The 21,352-nt window shown below is 35.7% G+C and overlaps 2 protein-coding genes across 10 annotated transcripts; both read left to right on the forward strand.

Annotated features, from left to right (window-relative positions):
- On the forward strand, positions 1,611-13,946 carry LOC18782084 (F-box/LRR-repeat protein 14). 3 transcript variants are annotated; one of them, XM_020559458.1, is made up of 16 exons: positions 1,611-1,737; positions 3,096-3,393; positions 3,480-3,608; positions 3,736-3,943; positions 4,503-4,649; positions 5,367-5,441; positions 5,792-5,863; positions 7,144-7,215; positions 7,678-7,752; positions 7,904-7,975; positions 8,254-8,325; positions 9,178-9,249; positions 10,623-10,766; positions 10,977-11,048; positions 12,549-12,695; positions 13,386-13,946. In XM_020559458.1, the coding sequence occupies exons 2-16, from the start codon at positions 3,196-3,198 to the stop codon at positions 13,568-13,570; spliced, it is 1,740 nt and encodes a 579-aa protein (XP_020415047.1). In that variant the 5' UTR covers positions 1,611-1,737; positions 3,096-3,195; the 3' UTR covers positions 13,571-13,946. The 3 variants fall into 3 exon arrangements, with proteins under 3 accessions (XP_020415047.1, XP_007215815.1, XP_020415048.1); XM_007215753.2 differs by lacking the exon at positions 12,549-12,695 and having other exon boundaries at positions 1,630-1,737; XM_020559459.1 differs by lacking the exon at positions 13,386-13,946 and having other exon boundaries at positions 1,630-1,737; positions 10,977-11,065; positions 12,549-12,675.
- LOC18782477 (putative disease resistance protein RGA1) lies at positions 15,008-19,698 on the forward strand. Of its 7 annotated transcripts, none has more exons than XR_002270616.1 (6): positions 15,008-15,485; positions 18,000-18,087; positions 18,191-18,351; positions 18,520-18,777; positions 18,853-18,984; positions 19,061-19,698. XR_002270616.1 is itself a non-coding variant. In XM_020559054.1 (6 exons), exon 1 carries the CDS (start codon positions 16,672-16,674, stop codon positions 17,851-17,853), a length of 1,182 nt encoding a protein of 393 aa, XP_020414643.1. In that variant the 5' UTR covers positions 15,008-16,671; the 3' UTR covers positions 17,854-18,087; positions 18,191-18,351; positions 18,520-18,777; positions 18,853-18,984; positions 19,061-19,198; positions 19,328-19,698. The 7 variants fall into 7 exon arrangements, 5 of the variants coding, with proteins under 5 accessions (XP_020414643.1, XP_020414644.1, XP_020414642.1 ...); XR_002270617.1 differs by having other exon boundaries at positions 18,003-18,087; XM_020559054.1 differs by having other exon boundaries at positions 15,008-18,087; positions 19,061-19,198; positions 19,328-19,698.

Genomic DNA, 21,352 nt, shown 5'->3' on the forward strand with positions numbered 1-21,352 from the left:
TTAAAAGCCCAAAGGAGAGAGAAAATTTTTAAAAGAAGCAAAAATGGACAAAATTGCCCTTATTTATTTGTTGCTTTCCTAAGAAATCCTTTACATTTGCATGTCTTTAGTTTGAAAGTTGAGAGGTTATTCTGTCTTTTTTCAAAAAGCTTTGGCTTTTTCCAAAAGTAAAAGTTTTTTTATGGGTAAAACTTAAATTTACTATGTAGTATTTATTATATGAAAAGAACAAATGCATGTTTTTAACTTTTGCAAGGTAGGTTTTGTTTTTCCAAAGTAAAATTAAATGTTTGAAAAGTCAAAATTAACTTACCATTCTTGAAGAAAGAGAAAGATGTTGCAACTTTGATGATTGAGGTTGAAGAGGTTGTTGGAAAGAGTTTTTCTGATGTGACTCACCTATTTTAGAATTTCAAAGATGTTGAAGAGGCTGTTGGAGATGCTCTAATCTTTTGTAAAACTTTTTTTTTTGTGAAAATATAAAAATTTAAAAGTAAGATGATTGTTTTTTTTTTTTTTAATACAAGGGTTTCTCATACACTCTATTAAGATGTTATAGGGATTTGAACTTGAGATCACAGATAAGATAAGATAATTGTTCTAAAGAGGAATGCTAGCAACCTTCTCTATTGGACTTTCTCCCTTCTCTTTATGACAAGTGTCATTTTCTTTACACTTAAAACAATGTCATTAATGCATCACACAATTTAGTTTTTGTTTTTCAAGTTTACCCTTTTAAAATGTATTGGCTTTTATATTTCCTTCAATTTATTCAAATTTTGTTATAACTTCTTTAGCACATTGTTAAAAAATAAATAAGAAAAACTTCATATTTTTAAAAAATAAAAATAAAGTTTGTTTCATGACATTGTTATCGTCTTTATTTATTTATTTTTTTTTTGAGGTCCTTTCCTATTGAAAGGGGCGATAGCATATTAAACTCACACACACAACACGGATGCTAGAACTTGAATCTAGGACCTTGCCTGAGGGAGTAAATACTCCAAACCACTACACTAGTGGGTCCTTTGCTTATCGTCTTTATTTTGTTTTTAACAAAACACACGTTCTTTGGAAAAAATAAAAATTAAAAAAAACTTCAATTTTTATTTTCTTATTTAATTTTTAACAAAGTGGTAAGAAAGTTATAAAAAAAAATAGTTTGTTATTAAAAAAATTAATTTGTTATTAAAAAAAAATTAGTTTGTTATTAAAAAAATTAATACATTTAATAAGGATAAACTTGAAAAACAAAAATTAATTTGTGTGATGCATTAATGACATTGTTTTTAGTGTAAAGAAAGTGACACTTATCATGAGAAGAAGGGAAAAGATTCAAAAAAAGAATGTTGGAGAGAAAGTTGACATACAATTGCATCAACCACCCCTCACCCCTCAGCCTCCTGATGCGTGCAGAGTCTTCCAGAGGATCAACGGGTAGGGCCCAGATCTTCCCAATGGATAATGCTCAACCGTTGGCCCCAACCCTTCCCGCTTATCCCGCCCTTCACCAACCAAATTCTGAGCCATCTCCGCTTACTACTTCCCACGTGTCAACCATCCGTAGGTTCGGATTTTGGTTCGGCACACGCCACCTCGCACTTTCTTTCAGTCTCCGTCACTCTCTTTATTAGCTCTCTTTTTCTCTAGAAATCACTTAACAGAGACTTTTTGGAGTTTTGATCCTCTCTCGCTCTTTCTGGAGAATCAGAGTACAAGGCAATTGGTCATGCTAAGGTATAATTGGAAAAAAGCTTTTTCCTTTTAAATTTCTTTTTTGGTTATGGATTGTTTGTTTCTTTTCTTTGGAAATTATCTTATTATTTTTCCCTTGGAAAGTGATGATTTTTTCCTGCTTTAAGCCTTTTGTTCGATTCATTAACACATAAAGCGAGTTTGTTTGAGGATAGCATTGATTTTTTTACATGGGATTTTGTATTTTTTCTCATCATTTCCACTATTGTATTACTATAAGAGGATCATGGCTTTCTCTTCTATGTTATCAGTTACGATTTTAGTTTTCTTTTCATTACCGATGATGGGTTCTGTTTGTTTGCTCATAAAATTTAGTAAATGAAATAAGCATTAGTTAAAAGTTCCAATTGCAGTTCTGATTGTAGTTGTTTCTTCAAGTGTTCATGAAATAACTGAAACTTGTCTGAAATAGGCGAAGAAGGAAAGGAAAGTATTTAATGCCAATCAAACATATGAACCAATTTTTCCCCTTAACTTGACAGATAAAAAATCCAACCCGAATTGCAAGCTTAAGTACATCTTGTAAACTGGTGCACATAGGACCGCCAATGTAGTAAAACTTGTAGTACAGATGTACTCCTCTGCTTCAACTGTTTGGTTTGGTAGTGACAAGTCTTTTTCAAAGTGGGTGTTACCTGAAAGCAATCCTAAAATCAGGGCTCACCTATTTTAGCTGCAATGCTGTTTATTTGCGGTTGCTTATATAATCATTCCATGTTCATGTTATGAAATGATGGAAATAGATTTGGCACGGAATTTTTCAGATGGAAATTGGATCTTGAGGCTTTACACTTGGTTTTCAATATCTAAATCATATTGTCAATGAGTAGAAGTGAGGATGAATATGATTATAGTATAGTTTGGGGAGAATATGGCGTTGCATAGAAATGAGTACTAGAAAGTTTCATGTTTACAACCCCAAATAGTTTGGAAAAAGGAGTCAGGTGACAAACCTTTTTCCTTTTCTGGGGGAGTGGGGGGTTGGAATGCTAATGGATGATATAGAGGCTTAGTTGGGGTGAAGTTTTGAGGTTTCCATTTGTGGACCTTGTATCATGCATCACAACTGTGTTTTTGTAGATTAAGGATTTTTTTTTCCATTTATTTTAATGTAATCGTCACATATATTAATTCTAGCACAAACATGATGGGCACCAATTTGAATTTACTAAGTTGGTGCTGAAAAGCCTTATTTCATACTATTATGTCAGAAAAATCTTGACTGCCGTTCAATATATTGTAATTTTCATCAAATAAATTAATGACATGCATGAAGCATTTTCTTAAGGTCAATTGGCCAAGTGTACTGAGTACTTATTTTCCTTACTCTACTTTTACAGCGTGAAGTAGGGTGCATGTTCCAAGTTTGGTGATTGAATGAATAGAGTAGTGTTCTGGTTCAGTTTCTGTGAGATATATTGATTCCAAGACATTTTCTCGATGGGGGGAGCTTGTTCTAGGAAGAGAGACCACCGAGATGATGAAGATGATTTTCATCTAGGTGTTTCCAGAAGATATTGCAAAAGTGGGAGTTCAAAGTGGTTGACAACCTCCTTCACCCGCCCTGTTTTAGATAATCAACCAGGCAGAGGGAAGGGTCCATCCCTCATGGACTTGTGCATCCGTAAGATATGCGAGGTACTTACTTCTCTGAATCTTTTTTGGGCTAGGGACTGGGTTTCAGTATTTCTTGGCTTACACCAATTGTTTCTTTTGATTAACAGGACATTGATAAATATAACACATTCTCTATGCTCCCAAGAGATATTAGTCAACAGATCATTAATGAGTTGGTGTACTCCGGATGCCTAACTGATGTTTCTTTTGAAGGCTTTCGGGACTGTGCTTTGCAGGTAGCTCATAGTAATAATACTGGCAATCACTTTCTAATTCTTATAATTTTTTTTTGTCAGTGCTGTCCTGTTCTTCTTTTGTTGTCAGTCAGGCTGACCTTGAAAGTTTCTGTCATTTGTTTGGAAGGATCTTTACTTGGGAGAATACCCTGGTGTAAATGATTGTTGGATGGATGTCATCTCCTCGCAAGGGTCATCGTTACTCTCTCTGGATCTCTCGGGTTCTGATGTTACTGACAATGGATTAATTTTTCTAAAGGATTGCACAAGTCTCCAAGCATTAAATTTTAATTATTGTGACCACATATCGGACCATGGCCTGGGACACATCAGTGGTAGTCCATCTTAATCCTTATTTTGTTTCTTTGATAGGTTTCCTTTCTAGCACTAAATCGATTTTCGTTTATTTGATTCTTTTTGGGGAAGTGCAATTCCCAAAGCCATTTTGGGTAAGATGAAGCATATAATTTGGTTAGCCATGGTGGCCAGCCAACGTAGCTGTTGGATTAGCACATCCCTTTTATTTATCACCTAAAATTATTTAAGCTTTCTATTAAGAAAAAAAATTGAGAAGCAAGTGACTAATGAGGAGATGATTGGGGAGGGATGACAGGTCATCATATATTCTTTTGTATGTGCTAAATTATAAAATTTTGTGTATATCATGTGTGCAATTATATCTACAAGACTGAATTATTATGCACCCTTAAAAACATTCATCATTGGTCCAACACCCTTATACTTATTCTTCCCTTTTTTGTTTCTTTTTTCTGTTAATCATTTCTTCTTTATGTTCAATATTGTTGTATCTTCGCTTGAATATGGAAGAATATTTATGAGAGTTGGCTTGCGATCCTTTTGGTTCTGCATTTGACTTTTGTTAGATTCTTTCAGGTCTGTCTAGCTTGACAAATTTGAGTTTTAGAAGAAATAGTGCAATTACTGCTCATGGGATGAGTGCCTTTGCTAATTTGATTAACTTGATCAAATTGGACTTGGAGAAATGTCCTGAAATCCATGGTGGGCTTGTTCATCTCCAAGGTATGTTTGCCTCTAAATCCACTTATCTGGAAAGTGAACTTCTATTTCTTCTCCTCCGTACATGCTAACTCACCTGTTTGACTTATGGAATTGGTTTTGAACATGTTTTGTTTCTGACCCGCTATGTATGTCTGATTCTTGGGATTAAAAAAATCAGCCTTTATTGATGATGCTGTTTAGAAAGTATAATAATATTCAAAGTGGTTTTATGATGTTCTTGAACATGATGAGAAAACATTACCGAAGAAAGCTGTATTGCAGTGCATTGCTTTTTCTACAGCACAGTTGGAGCTGGTGCTTTAATTGTCTACACAGTTTAGCACCGGTTTATCATACATATGGGTTGTTATGGCATATGATTCAGGCAACCATTCAAAGTGATAATAATATCAGCTTACAGTCGGTTAATGCACAAACAAAAATTAATGTGTGACTCAATAATGATACACTTGGGCCTGTATGACAACAATTTAGTGGAGTTCGTGGACCTGTATGAGTATTAAAAATATTATGATAGGCCATAGGTCCTCAAACTTCTAGTCTTCGATTTCTGATTATTATTCACCATAGAATGTTGCATGATTTGTCTCCTGTGCTGCACATTGGATATGAACCCCAGTCTCAGATAATGCTTTCACATCAGCATGCCACCATTCTCACTACTGATGAATGCATTAATCATGTCTCAAACTTTTTGTTTTGTTTTTTTTTTCACAGGCTTAACAAAACTAGAGTCTCTTAATATCAAATGGTGTAATTGCATAGATGATGCTGACATGAAACCTCTCTCAGGTAATTTACATATTGGTTTTCCTTTTATTCACAATGAAAAAGAAATGTAGGCCTTAGTCTTTCAGTTTTAGGGTCTGGCTTTTATTAAAATCTAGAGCATGACTTTTGAGCATCCCACTTGTACACAGATGACTTTCATTATGAGATTAGTAAAATCTGGAAATAGACATAACTGGAGTAGCAATTCGAAGCAACTTATGGAAATTATTTGTTACCATTCTTCAAGAACTTCAAGAAGAGCCCATATAAAAAATTGTGTACATGTTTGTGGGTGCTCTGGTTTTCAGTGTGAATTACAAATTTTGTTATAGTTTCATTGTTTCAACAATATTTATTCATTTGTATTTCAGGGCTTACAAATTTGAAATGCTTACAAGTTTCCTGCAGTAAGGTTACTGATTTTGGCATTACTTACTTGAAAGGTATTTGCTTTTGTAATTCATTTATCTTCAGAACTTACATCTTTGTGCTGCAAGGAGAAATCTTGTGCAATAATTGTGGGTCCGTGGACCTTTTATAGTTTGATACTTCTGTGATTGTACAGCTTACACCTTTTGTATCTGTTTTTCGAAAAGGAAAAAAAACTATGGTTGTGGCAGGCTGAGAGTCGATAACTTTGACAGAAAGGATTCATCTATACTTATTATTTAGAGTTGGCATTTCGCTTGACACTTCTGATCAACTAGAAACCACTAAGTGGCATTAACCAGAAGTTCCAGCTATATCCAGCTGACTAACCCATTCATCAATGTTCTAACTAACACCAAGTATAAGTGATGATGATTTAGTACTACCTTATAATCCATAAGTGATAATGATTTGTTTAATTTTTTTGAATTTTTTCTTCTACGATAAATAGTGTGTAATTGATATTGAAATTTTGTCATTTTGGCAATATTAATTCTCAAGATTTGAAAGTTTGTCCTAGGGAAAGCATATAGATAGTCTATAACGATGGTAATAGGTAGATGAAAAGAAATAACTAGAAGAAACTTTCAGGTTTTGAAATTCAATTGTTCTTGGAAGTAAAATAAACCAGGAAAAAGGGCTTTCTGGAGTGGACATCCTCCTGGAAAGCCATTTAAAGAGGAGGAAATAAAGCTAATAGATCTTTCTTGTTTTAAAATGCAGTTGGAAAAATAAATAATAAAAAAGGTTTCTGAGCGTACCTCCTCCAAAATGGTATCGTTATCTGTAGGGCAAAAAAATTGTAACAACCCACATGAATAGCGTCATTATTATGAGGGCACAGGTCCTAGACCATATAAGGTTTAACAGAGAAGATTCTATCTGCGTGCTGGAGGCATGCTTGTTTGGCTGTGAATGCATGTTTTCAGAAGCCAATGCTGTTTTATAGGGGGTGTGAACAGTAAAGAATATTGACTGCTAAATTTAGTTCTGGAGTGTTTAATAAAGATGAATTCTAAGTATGATGTTCTAATGGTTTGACCCCATCACCTCACCTCTTAGGGCTTCTTGACTTGGACTTTTTCTAAAGAATTCGAGGCATTTTAGTCATTCATTGATATAAAATTCATGTACTACATTTGGAGTTCCTTCAATTTTTAATAACTGCCCTTACTGATAATAAAAAAAGATTCTAGTTTACTTAACTGGATATCATGGATATAGTTACCTAGCACGGTGTATTGTGTGGCTGTTCCTTCCATGTAACTATGTATATCATCTCTACGTGTTGCAGGTCTGCACAAACTTTCTCTTTTGAACTTGGAGGGATGCCCAGTTACTGCTGCATGCTTGGACTCTCTTTCAGGTTTGCATTCCAAAGTATTTGGACTTTTTCTTAGCCATTAGTGTTTGTGTTATGTATTTGATTATGTATACCATTCGTGTTTGAGTGTATCTATGTGATTGTATTATTCGTGTATTCATTTCTCTTATTTCTATTGAAGGTTTACTTCTTGGAAATGCCTATAGAACTAGTAAATAGTGAATAACCAAATTTAAATGTTAAACTATTTTAAAATATTTTTTTCTGGGGTATTAAAAGGGTTTCTTGTTCTCTAAAGGCATTGTGTGTTGAAATCCCCCATATTAGATTGAGAATCTGATTTTTGTTTGTCTGTTAATGATACATCATGACTTATAGATCAACATTTCTCAAAGTTATACACATTATATGCCAAAACTAAATAATATGAAGACCTTCGCCCTTTTTTCTAACCTAAGAACGTAGGTTGGGCCTGATATTTTAATGGGGTTGCTTGCATACCAGCTCTTGATGCCCTGCTATATCTGAATCTGAGCAGATGTCATCATCTGACTGATGAAGGATGTGAGAAGTTTTCCAGTAAGTTTTTTTTTTTACAACTATCTAATGACATTTGTTTTTTGCTGTTGAAGTCATGAAATATAGTTGCACCTAGAAGCTTCTTGGTTTTTTATTTTTTCGGTTAGTACAGTCCTGAGCTTTAAATTGTAGCATTCCTTATGTTCTGCAGGATTTGGGAACTTAAAAGTGTTGAACTTGGGGTTCACTGACATCACCGATGCTTGTCTGGTACACTTGAAAGGTGGTTTTTTTGTTTTTAACTCTTCTTTGTGTTTGAGTGAAAAACTTTGATTCGAGACTTTCTTTAGGCATTTATTTTTTCATCAATAGTAGATAGCCTTCAAAATTAGAAAGCAACCTATGCTCTGCAGACACATACACTCTGCAATTTCCTAATTCATTCAGGGTGTTGTAGTTTAGTTCATCCTTTCTATATTGATTACAATATCAGAATCCTTCATTTCCCTGCTGTATTATATGCATATATTACCATTGTGATTTTTTCTTTGCTTCAAGTAGGTTTGACAAATTTGGAGAGCTTGAACCTGGATTCATGTAGGATTGGTGATGAAGGGCTGGTCAACTTGACAGGTCAGTGTTTAGCAGATGCATAATATGGATAGTATATGTGCTTTATGTTTATGTTCATGAAATTCTGTAATGGAAACACGTTTTTGAAAATTGTCTCTAATATCAAACTGGAATGTCTCCACAATATTTGCCAACATATTATGTTTGCAAAGATGATGAGAGTTTCCGTACTCAGTTGTATTTTACTTTTTTTTCCTCGCTAACTGAACTACCACTTCTCAAAAAAAGAAAAAAAGAACGTCCACTTCTGTTTTGTATTGAGTCTGATGGCATAAATCCAGGGATTTTATTCAAGCTAAAAGTTTTTATTATTATTGTTTTCCTTTGGTTACGCAAGTTACAAGGTTTTTGGTGACTTCATCATGTGAGATTTCAAAAAATGATCCTACACCTGCAGTGAACTACTGTAATTAAAATGCTTGGAAAAATTGAAATATCTATTCTGGTTTGCTTTTATAAAATAAAATTTTAATTTTAAATTCTTCTTAATGGCTGCTGATTCCACTGTCAATTCGAATTTCAATCAATGTCAACAATTGGGTTTTTATGATAGATACCCAATACAACATGTGGCACCTAATGAAAGGACAATCTTGGTATGCATACATTATGGGTTTTCTGCATTATGGTTTCTGCTTATATCGTATCTTGGTGGCATGACTTATGCATACATGTGATATTTTGGGTTAAAATCGTCCTTACAATTTTAAGTATGGCAACATGCTGATTTTGAATAGCTTTGCCAATTCTTTAGCTACACTTAGGAAATTAAAGATGAGGGTGCCTCCTCTTCCCTCCTATTTTTCCACCTTTGATTTTGATGAATGTTGGTATTTGTATATATGCTCTTAGGCCTTCAGCATTTGAAATGTTTGGAGTTGTCAGAAACTGAAGTTGGAAGCAACGGGCTCCGCCATCTGTCAGGTTAGATGTTTACCTTTGATTTATGGTTTGCGACCGTAGTTTGATTCAGTTTTCACCGTACCTGCCCACTGACACACACAAAGACACAGGAACTGTGTTTATAACTGAGTTTTGTGCATTTTTAGTTTTAGTAGTTGGTTTATCCATAAGCATACTTATTTTTCACTAAATTGTCTTTATGTCTAGGTTGGTCATCAAGTTAACATGGTTGTACTTTTGGTAACTTACCTATGTTTTCAAAAGCTTAAGATAAGATGTCAGCCAATTGTAGGGATTTTTAGATTCCGGCCTCTAGTCACAATGGCTTATTCTAATCATCTAAGGTTGCTATATACTTTTCAATGGAAATGTCAAACTAAAGAAATGAGACATCCATACAAGTACAAAGAATTGACAAAATCTCCATCCTCTTACCAGAAACTACTACTGCACCATAGTTTCTCTTTTTCTTTTTTCCTCAAAGTCTGGAATATCATGACTTTGATTCTACATATCTGTTTCATAAAATTTTAAATTTTCTTTTGTCAAGATCTATCAAATAAAACTTGCAATAAATATAAAATTATGAACGAATAAAAGTGAATAAGTTTATGTCTCAGAAATTCACAAAAACATAACGCAGCGTAATTCATTTTTCATATCATGTGAGTGTATTTCCACATAGATGCATCATCCTGACTTCTTTTTAATACATAATGTTTTATAGATCTCAACAAATGTTTTACAAACAGAAAAGTTTAATGGAAAAACATATGTAAAATGAAAGTTGTGGTATTCTAAATTTTTAGAAAAAAATAAACAGAAAAATAAAGTTTGGGTTGAGTCACATTCTGTCTTTTTCTTTGGTATTGTTAAGTAGTATAATTAATTTAGCAAAAACATTCTTGTGTCACTGTCACTAATTTATAGAGAAAGCATCGGAGGTTCCTGGCTAATATTTTGGCAGATAGGGTAAAACTGTACATAACTGTGCATTTACCTTCTTGGGATTCCATGGACCAAGACCTGTTTTCATAATATGTGGCTTGGTTGGTAGTGCCCGCGCATTCTGTCTCGCCTGCCTGCTGGTGGTTTTTTCTTTCCTGTATATGGCACTTAAGAATTTGATTTGGTTTCTTAAAGATGCACTTGAATCAAAGGAAACCCTCTGGATTGTAGGTGTTTTCTATTGATGTTTAAGACTATTAAGGAATAAAATGCTGAATTAGGCTATTTCATGTAAAAATGGGTGGCTGGCTTCTCTGATGCCACCATGCAGGAGATGAAAATAATGACTGACCTACCTCTGTTATTATTCTTTAATGTAATATTTTGTCAGTTTTAATTTGTGGATTTTATTCTTTCTTAACCTGATTAGTGTTTGCTTTTTGTAGGTTTAATTAATCTGGAAAGTATAAATCTTTCATTCACTGTTGTTACTGACAGTGGTTTAAGGAAACTGTCTGGCCTGTCGTCTCTTAAATCACTTAATTTGGACGCTCGCCAAATTACTGATACTGGACTTGCAGCTCTTACAAGTAAGTATCCTTAGATGGAAACTGCATTCTGATGTATAGTAGTATGCTAACTAGATCTAGCCCCTTGATGACAAAAATTTCACATGCCTTTTCCAAGCTTTTAAGGTTGAATAATTGGATACTTGGTGGTGGTGGTTCAAGTTTTATGGTTTCCCAGTAAGTCATCTGGTTTTTTATAAATGCTGCACAAATTTTTCTTTGTTGATGCAGGTTTGACTGGATTGACACACCTCGATCTTTTTGGAGCTCGAATTACAGACTCTGGAACACACTATCTGCGAAGTATGTTATGCAACAGTGTAATGGTTCAATTCCTTAAATTAGCCACATGTTAGTTACTGACAATGTCACGCGCACACACAGAAACCACTGCTTTGGGCACTTAAGGACCTGCTGATATCAGCAGTATATATGGAACCTGGCAAGCCACTAGTGGTGCAGGGTTGTTTAGGTTTACATGAATCATACCAAGACTTCACATCTAAGAGAAGTTTTACATCACACATTCGTAAGATGGCGTCACATACATAGATCCCAAGGTTCTTTTTATTCGAAGTATCACCTGGACTTGAGACCATATAAAATAAAATAAAATAAAAACCTACTCTTCCACCAGCCAAAAGCCTATAGCTAACCAACCAATTGATGGGACCAGACCAGAATTTACCAGATTTCCCTATCCTCTTGGGAATGGCAATCTGGATTGTGCTTCCCATATTGGTACTTTGGCAATCCAGTTCTGAAATACTGGCTTTACCAACACCGGACTGATAGATGGGGAGGAATCAAGTGACAAAATGTTGACATACTGGAACTTAAGGGAAGGATGCTTATTCTACCTTGAATGCATGTAAGCTACTAATTTGATGTGATTCTAAGTGATTTTGCATTTATGAACATACTTCAAGATGTGCACTAGCAACCCAAGTGGTAAGTGTAACAATTCAAACTACAACACCAAATTGCTATCCGAGTATGCGCACAATGTACCACGTACAGGGAACAGGATTGCGTTGACATAACCATACTGTCACCCAGAAGTACTGTGATGTTGGTAACTCTAGATGGGACATAAAAACCAAATTACTCTATTCAAAATACAAAAGTACCATTTTGCATTTAATTTATTTGCTTATTCCGAAAACATTTCTCGCACCCTCTTAAGTGGTATAAATAAAATAGAGAATTTCCAAGTTGTAACATCCTTGAAATGCATCCATTATTTTTAGTTTCCAGTTTTCAAGTTTACCTCCATAAGTACACTCTATTTCTTGAGACTCTAAAATGAACGAGTTATTCAGCCCTTTAGTTTCTCAATGTACCTGGAAATTGGTATTGCTGAAGTAGCAGGCTTACCATTTGTAAAAGAGAGTTGAGTTCTGTTATCGTATTGAACTTGAGGTATTTTTGTTTTAGAACACTTTAGATGGGCAACACTGGAGGATATGATTATAGAGCAATAGTCATGTGTATCATTTTAATGACAATTTGATAATTAATTTTCTATGTTTTTTTGTATATGATAGTTGCATCCTTTTGTCTGATATGAATCAGAGATACATAACTGGCATGGTAAATACTATTGGTAGTTTTGCTGGGAAATACCATGGAGCATGGAAACAAATTGCTCTTCTAATAGTTAACCTGAGAGGCCGTTGGTCACACTCTAGCGGATTATAAGAGGCCTTCTTTATTAAATGACATTCACAGAACAGTTTTGAGTTTGGTTTTTACCAAGATTTAAACTAGTTCATTTTATACCATTGTATTTGCAATGTTCAGGCTTTAAAAACCTGAGGTCCCTAGAAATATGCGGTGGAGGATTGACGGATGCTGGAATAAAAAATATTAAAGATCTTTCATCCTTGACCCTACTGAATCTGTCACAAAACTGCAACCTGACTGATAAAGCTTTGGAGTTGATTTCTGGTATGCCCATAAACTTTGGTTTATAAGAATGATGGATATGCTAGCTTTATCTGTTATATTGGCTATTGAATAGAACTTGGCAGTGTTTGAGATTGGACCATTTTAATGGGCCAAACATGGGAATTTCAAGTGCAAAAGATATCAATGCATACTGTTGCCAATGATGGCAGTATCAGTTCAGAGGACAATATGTGGTCAAAATTTTATTTCCACTTGGTGACTCTATACTTGATATATATGGTCTTGTAAGAAGTGTGACTCTTCGATCTTTTCATAGATACTGGGAATGGCTTTTTGTTTTGCAATTATGGCCATAACAATTGCATGCATGCATTCTTTTTCATCCCTGAAATGCCTTAATGGCCAGGAGAAAGGGGGAGAGGAGTGGGGGTTGGGAATGCCTTCCAAGTATAGGAAGACATACCTGTTCCTTAGTTAAAAAAAGTATAGCATGTAATTATTGTTACTCTAGCGAAGTTATAAAGTTGGCAGTATCACAGTATAAAAGAAATTCTGATAGTGCACTTGTGTTCATAAGAGGAAGTTAGACTTCTTTCTCTAGCAGTGATCTTGACCCGCCTTTAAAACCTTGGTTGGATCTTCGATTCTGTGGGAGGCTTCATATTTTAATCATATTAGCCAATGCCATTAATATCTTTTAATTTTTCACATTCTTCTATGGGAATGCAGGGCTGACGGGATTGATCTCTTTAAACGTTTCAAATTCTCGGATCACCAATTCTGGACTTCGGCATTTGAAAACACTGAAGAATTTGAAATCTCTGACATTGGAGTCCTGCAAGGTGACAGCAAATGAGATTAGGAAGCTTCAGTTGACTGACCTTCCCAACCTGGTAAGCTTCCGGCCTGAATAGTTCTGGAGGTAATTTAAGTCTAACTTTCAGATTCTGGCAGCATGGACATACAACTATGTATATAAATACATTATGGAAGAGATCTGGTAAATTTTGTATATGGTTGGACGTGTATGTGGGTTTCAAAATGTTCAGATCTACAGGTGTAGAAATTCTCTACGTGCTTCATGTGAAGTTTTCTTCCAAAATCGAATTGTCATGGAAGAAAATGTGGATAAGCTTCCCGGGCATGGCGCTTCCGCCGCTTTTAAATCCTTAGGCTTTCTATGAAAATAACCGTTGTATATACCTGCTTTTCAGTTGCTTCCTTGTACAGTATCTAAAACAATGGATTCTTCAACTTAATTTATTTATCAGTGATTTTTGATGCGTTTTATATGCACATCCAAATGTCATGCGTTCGTGAAGTAGTTAGGTGTTAGGTGCGTTTCATATGTACCGAAAATTTCTTGATGGAACGCTTTATAACACAACGAAACATTACAGTAACGTGAAGTTTTTCCTGCTTCTCCGGCTTTTTATGAAGCCATTTGATAATGGAGAGAATGTAACAAATCCATCTTCATCTGGAATCAATGTTGGACAAAACAAATTTTCCCTGTTATCCATAAAAATCAATGTTGAAGACATAATCAAGTTCTAATGAGCAATGACATTAAGCAACATTAAAAATGAGAAAGCAAATAGCTGGGTTCATTTTCTTTTGTATCTGACTACCGATTCTATGAAGTATTTTCCTTTTGGTTTATTCGTTTTTTCCCTTGAGCCTTTTAAAAAGAAATAATGTGTACTCTTACCACATTTGTATATCTGGCAAATGAAGTGGACAATCGCATCAATTAAAATTAATTTAATATTTCATTTTCTTTTATGATTTATTAGCACTTTTTAATTAATGTAGTTGTTCACTTCATTTGTCGCATGAAGTGATATGAAAATGTGGTAAAAGTAGTATTACTCATAGACAGCTTGGCTCATAGACCTCTAAAATTCCTTCCTAGGTCAAAATCTGGATACAAGGAGAAAAAGAATGTAAACAAAAGCTAGGTCCACGGTTTTTTCTTTCAGTGAGCAATAATAGTATTCAATGTCTGAGAAAGACAACTTGTCAAAGCATGCATTGTCCTCTAAAAGTTAATTCCTTCCTTGATCATGACTAATTAAGATTGATGCTTGAATTCTCCCTAGGTTCAAATCTTGATTCAAGAGAAGAAAAATATATTTTAGTGATACCTAATTTTCTTAAGAAGCAAAAATATTATTTGGCTTCATCATTAAAATATCTAGCCTGTATATTTTAAGTAAAAGCATCCCTTTGCAGTTGTCTTCCTACCAGGTGATCCCATGATCTTTCTTGTCATTTTTTGAACCTTCGTTTTGCACTTTTATTCGTTTCCTGTCCAGTTAGAAAATTCTATTTGCTAAGCAGCAAGCAGAGTTTATCTCAAACTTAAGTATGGCAATTAGCTGATAATTAATCATGTGGAGTACTTGTCAAGGACACATCATGCATGCACTGGCGTTGACAATTTAGTCTCACTATATAAACTAAGGTAGAGGAAAGGAAATAGCACAACAATTCTTCTTCAAAAAAATACCATTCTTGGATTTCCATCACCAGCACCATATAGCAATGGCTGAAGCACTCATTTCCGTACTTCTAGATCGATTCACTTCGATTATCCATAAACGGATAGAACACGAGGTGAAAGTTGTGGTGGGTGTAGACAGACAAGTTGAAAATATCAGAAGCAATCTCAAAGCTATTCATGCTCTCCTGGAGGATGCAGAGAAGAGGCAAGTGAAGGAGGCCAGTGTCAGAGACTGGTTGGATAAGCTAAAAGATGTATCGTACAAGATGGACCACGTTCTGGATGAGTGGAACACTGGAATTCTGAAACAAGAAATTACCATGGTACGTTTCTTCCACCCCTCTCATTAACTTTCGTTCTAGGCGAGTGAATCGGGTAACTGTTCGTCGTGACATTGCTCATAAGATAAAAGCTCTGAACGAAAATTAACTGAAATTGCTAATGAATGAAAAAGTATAATTTTCAAGAGACAAAAAGAAGCATTGAACAACTTGAAGTACGCCCGAAAACTTCTTCTTTAGTCGATATGTCTAAGATATTTGGTCGGGAAATTGAAGAGGATAATTTAGTGAAGAAGCTGAGTGAGAGTAGTAAAGAGGAGAGGGGTCCTCTTGTCGTCTCTATTTTAGGGATGGGAGGAATGGGCAAGACAACTCTTGCCCAACTAGCCTATAATGATGAAAGGGTGAGGAACCAATTCCAGAATAGAGTATGGATTTGTGTCTCAGACCCTTTTGAGATCAAGGTTGCTAAAGCCATCATTGAAGGTCTGAAAAAATCTGATACCCGGATGAATTCAAATGTGTTGCAGACTCTATAGCAATGTGTATCTGAATTCATTCAGGGTAAGAAGTTCCTCAATATTGTCCTAGATGATGTGTGACGATAGAAAATAGGAGCAATTAAGGTTACCTTTGCAGAATGGTGTTTGTAGGCAGTAGGATATTGGTGACTACATGAAAAGAGGGGGTTGCAAAGATGATGGGAGAAACCGCTCACATTATCCAGTTGAAGGAGTTGAGCGAACAAAATTGTTTGTCACTCTTCAATCACTTGGCTTTTTGGGACAGAAAAAGAGATGATGCACTTTAAAAAAAATTGGAGAAAAGATTGTAAAGAAGTGTTAAGGTTTGCCTCTTGTGGCAAAGACTTTAGGGAGCCTAATGCGCTTTAAGAAAACAAGGAGAGAATGGTTGAATGTTTTGGAGAGTAAGATTTGGGAACTAGAAGAGGTCGAACAAAAAGTCTTCCAACCATTATTACTAAGTTATTATGATTTGACGTCGGTGACCAAACGTTGTCTCTTATTATATTGTGGTGTTTTTCCCAAATATTATGAGTTTGACAAAGATAATTTGATTGATATGTGGATGTCACAAGATTATCTTGGTTCAAGTGAAAACAAAAAAATAGACAAAGGTCAGAAATATTCCGATAGCTTAGTAATGCGGTCTTTCTTCCAAGATTTTAAGAAAGATCGGTGGGCGAGCATTAGGAGCTGCAAAATGCATGATATTATACATGATTTTGTGCAGTTTCTCACAAAAAATTGTTGTTATATTATGGTGGATAGCAATGGTAATAAGGGGGGCAGAGGCAACATCAACCCCTTATAATGGATCGCCTGTTTCAATTTGCAAATACAAAAAGCTACGCACTCTCCTAGCTTGTGATTTGAACGTTGAAACAATAAGCTGGGATTTAATTTTACAATTAAAATGTCTTAGGACATTAAATTTGAAGGGAAACTCGATTGAAGAACTTCCTGAAGCGATAGGTGAACTCAGTCATTTGCTTTATCTCAATCTATTGAAAAATAGTTGTTTGAAAGAATTGCCACATACCGTTGGTAATTTATACAATCTGCAAACTTTGTGTCTCATTTATTGCAAGTCTCTTGTAAAATTACCAGACACTATGAGAAACCTGATTAACTTAAAGCATCTTTATACTTACCTCTCTGGTAGTGTAAAGTTGGGAAGTTTGAGAAACATGGACCAGCTTCGAGGGAGTCTTTGTATAAATGGGTTGAGTGATATAAACACTGTGAGTGAGGCTAAAGAGGCACAATTGGTGAAGAAGGAACTCCTGGTCGAGTTGAATCTGTCTTTCTCAGTAGATAAAAATTATGAGAAAAGATGGAGGGATGGACAAATCCTGAATGCCTTACAACCACATCCAAATTTGGAAGAGTCAACCATCCTGCATTACCATGGCACCAATTTCTTTTGTGAGTTTTTGCCTCCTTTGGGGAATTTGCATTCCCTTGAGATTTTAGAAATAAGTTGGGTGCTTGGTGTGAAAAAGGTGGGATTAGAGTTTTTAGATGTGCAGGAGCAAACATCATCATCATCTTCATTCCCGAAATTGAAACAACTTTGTTTTAAAGATGTCCAGTGGGAAGAATGGGAAGGAGGAGCAGAGCATTCTGAAATTACAATAATGCCATCTCTTTCCTCCTTAACATTGTGGAACAACCTTAAGCTGAAAACACTGCCGGACTTACTGTGGAAGACACCACTCAAGTTTCTGGAAATCAGTGATTTTCCGATTCTCAAACAAGATTTTGAAATAGGAAGCGGCAAGCTGTGGGACAAGACGTCTCACATCCCAAACATTAAAATTAACCATCAGTTTGTACGACAAGACGGAGTTCCGATCCAACCAAACTTGAAACAGAGTCAGAACTGATGACGACGACCACGGGCGCTGCCATTCTCATCCACCTGTTCTTGCTGCATTGGAAATTAAGTTAACTCGTCATGTTTACTTTGTTTTTCCCTCCAGTTCCTTCTTTGTCTATGACCATCAGCTTTCTCTGTTTCTTTCTTGTTTAGTAGTATTCTCAGATAATCGCTAGGAAGAAGGTATCTTCTTGAACAAGCAATGTCATGTGGCTGCACATAATCTTGTATGTATGAAAAGGTAACTTTTCTTTTTTCTAATGATCCCATCCACAAGAACTTGTAATTTTTCTCTACGCTATTCATATTAACTGAACATGTGACTATTCATTAAATTCCTTCAGGTCTGTCAAAAACTTGAGTTGTAGAAGAAATATTGCAATTACTTACTGTCACTGATATTGGAAATCGAATGAGTACCGCTGCTTCCTTAATTACATAGCCTGATCAAGATGGACTTGGAAAGATGCCTTGCGATTCTTTGAAGGACTTGTGGATCACCAAGGTACTGAACAAGTTTTGTTAATTTCCAACCGCTCTGGTAATTTACATCCTCACTTCAATTATCTTCAGTGAAAAGTAAATTGTATGCCTGCGACTTACAGTTCTTGTATCGCTCCTCTACTTCAATGATGTCGTTACAAAATTTGAGGATGCTAGTTCTTCATGACAGTGATTTTTGCGAGTTTTTGCCTGCTTTGGGGAAGTTGCAGTGCCTTGATATTTTGGAAATAAGGTGGATGGGATGTGTGAAAAAGGTGTGGGAGTTGAGTTTTTAGAACTGCAGTAGACATCATCATATCCATTCTGAAACTGGAGCAACTTTTGTTTCAAGATATAGGGGTGTGAGAAGAATGGGAAGGAGGAGAAGATCAGAACTGATGATGGTGACGGGCTCTGCTATTCTCATCCACCTCTTCTTGCTAAATTGGTAATTAACCCATGATATTTACTTTGTTATGTTCTGTATTTCCTCTCAAGTTCCTTTTTTATCTATGATCATCAGATTCCTTTGTTTCGTTCTTGTTTCATATTCTCCGGTAATCACTTGGAAGATCTTCTTAGAGAAGCAATGTCAAGTGGTTACATCCAGCTTTTGCAGTCGTATGCCCAACACCACATAATCTTCGGTGAGAAGGTAATTTCCTTTCTTTTTCTTTTTTTCCTAGACTCTTCATATCAACTCAACATGACTATTCAGTAAATTCCTTCAGGTCTGTCAAACTTGAGTTGTAGAAGAAATAGTGCAATTACTGCTCTTGGCAATGACTGCTACCTTACTTGTATAACCTGATCAAGATGGACTTGGAAAGATACCCTGCGATTCATGACAGACTTGTTCATCACCAAGTGTATGTTCGCCTTTAATGTACTCATTGGAAAGTTATGTTTCTGGCATGCCTTCTAAACCTGGCTTAAAACTGTAACATAAAACAGTATATTGTCGTTTAATCTCTCGCATCCTTCCATGTGAATGCCAGGGTGACAGGATTGAAACCTTCAAAATCTCATTTCACCGGAAGCATTAATGGCAGTATTGAAACTTTCAAAACCTCTCGCACCCTTCCTTTAATTGTTTCCATTTGAGAATTTTGAAGATCAATTTAAGTGACCTGAGTAGTTCCCGGAAGTGCTAATTAGTAGTCTGTAAGCTAATGGCAGCAGGAATAGACTTCAATCATGTATAAAAGAACCTTATTGTGCATATGGTTGGAGGTAGATGTGGGTTTCCATATTCTCTTCAACTATAGCTTTATAAATTCTCTCTGCTTCAGTTGTTCCAAAATCTATTTTGGAATGAAAAGCTTCCCAGGCATGGTTCTTCTCTCTTTTTTAGAGAATTGGTATTCAATGGAAATAACAGATTGTATCCATCTGCTTAGTAATACTGATTTCCTTGGTTCCTTGTTCCCCAGGCCTGATATTTCTACAAAACAGTGTAAATTTGTGCTTCATACAAATTTGGCAATGAGAATACAAGATCACAGTAAATTTTACAACACATTGATATATTTTTGAAGTTCCATAGGAATGATAGGGCATGACATTACAAATGCATCAATATGACATGAAATATTCCAAGAATACTGCCTCAACGAATGGTGTTGAGATGGTTCGTTGAGTTCAGTGAGTTCTAAAATCTTTGATTTGTCATTTCTTCAGCTATTCTGGGTTTCACATCCCCCAAGTTCCAAATAAGGCAGGCTGCTCAGAGTGACGGCCAGGGTCTGTCTGCCAGGTTATTTTTTATGTCATTCCCTAGGGAGGAGGAGGGGGAGTATTATATTGGGCTGCCTCCAGATTGTCGTCTATGTGAATTGAACTCAGGTGCACTTGAGTGGGGGTGGGGGTGGGGGTGGAGAGTTTAGCCCACTTTTTCACTGTGGTGCCACCCTATGTGGTGGGGTCTCCCAAGTTTACTCAAGTAGTGTTGTATTTTGATTAGTCCCCGTTGGGAGAGAGACTTCCATATATATGGTCTTCGGTACGCTTTATGTCTTGTTTGGCCTTTGGTTGGCTTACGTTTGGGCACCATGCTTAGATCTCTCAAATTTGATTTTATTGAGCCTACTTTTGTGTAACTGCCCTATTGTAATATTTCCTTGTTAATGGAACTTCTTTTCGACAAAAGAAAAACAAACAGAAAATAAAGCATGAAAGGAGACTTGCTTAAAATATTGCTAATGTTGCTAGGAACTTGGAAAGCTAGTAGGAATGGAGAACATTGAAAACGAAGGAAAATTTTGTTGGAAGCTAGAGAGCAGGAGAGCAATGTTCTTCTCAACCGTGCTCCCAAGTTTGCATGGAGATGCTTACTTATACTCAAAGGAAGGATCCTAAGACATTACATGATATTTATTTTACCATCAAATGTTGCTCAAATGTTGTTGTGGCTTGCCTCTTTCCTTTCGCTGACTTGGAAGAAATAACTTTTATTTGTGAAAAGATGCTTCCCTCGTTGCTACTTTCTATTGGATTGGGATACTGAGTTAGGCCGCCATCTGGCATTCCCGTTTCAACCAAGTTTTTCTCTATATAACAGTATCCTCAAATAAAAGAAAAAAAGACACTCGCATCAATGCTTGAGTTGTGCAGGATTGTACAGTGTTAGGAAGCTTCAGTCGACTCACCTTCCTAGTTTGCAAGCTTTGCAGCAGCAGCATGGATAGAAAATGATGTGTTTAAAAGCATTATGGAATGTGGGGAAAATTGTTTATGTGGTAATTTGCACATGAATGTGGTTTTCAAAATGTATATTTATAAGTTAGAAGTAGGGTTTTAGAAATTCTCTCTATGCTCATGCCAAGCTTATCTATTGTTGCACAGAAGAAAATGGGGATAGCCTTCCTAGGATTGTGTCTGAAAATAACTGTTGTATACCTTCTTTATCTTTTTTACTTCACATTGTGCATTTACAATTATTTACGATATCATTTTTCTTTTATGACATTGATTTCCTTTTTTATTGTTTTGTGGTACACGTAAGAGTTTATGCATTTTCTTCG

Source organism: Prunus persica, chromosome G3 (assembly GCF_000346465.2).
Source record: "Prunus persica cultivar Lovell chromosome G3, Prunus_persica_NCBIv2, whole genome shotgun sequence".
Lineage (NCBI taxonomy): Eukaryota > Viridiplantae > Streptophyta > Magnoliopsida > Rosales > Rosaceae > Prunus > Prunus persica.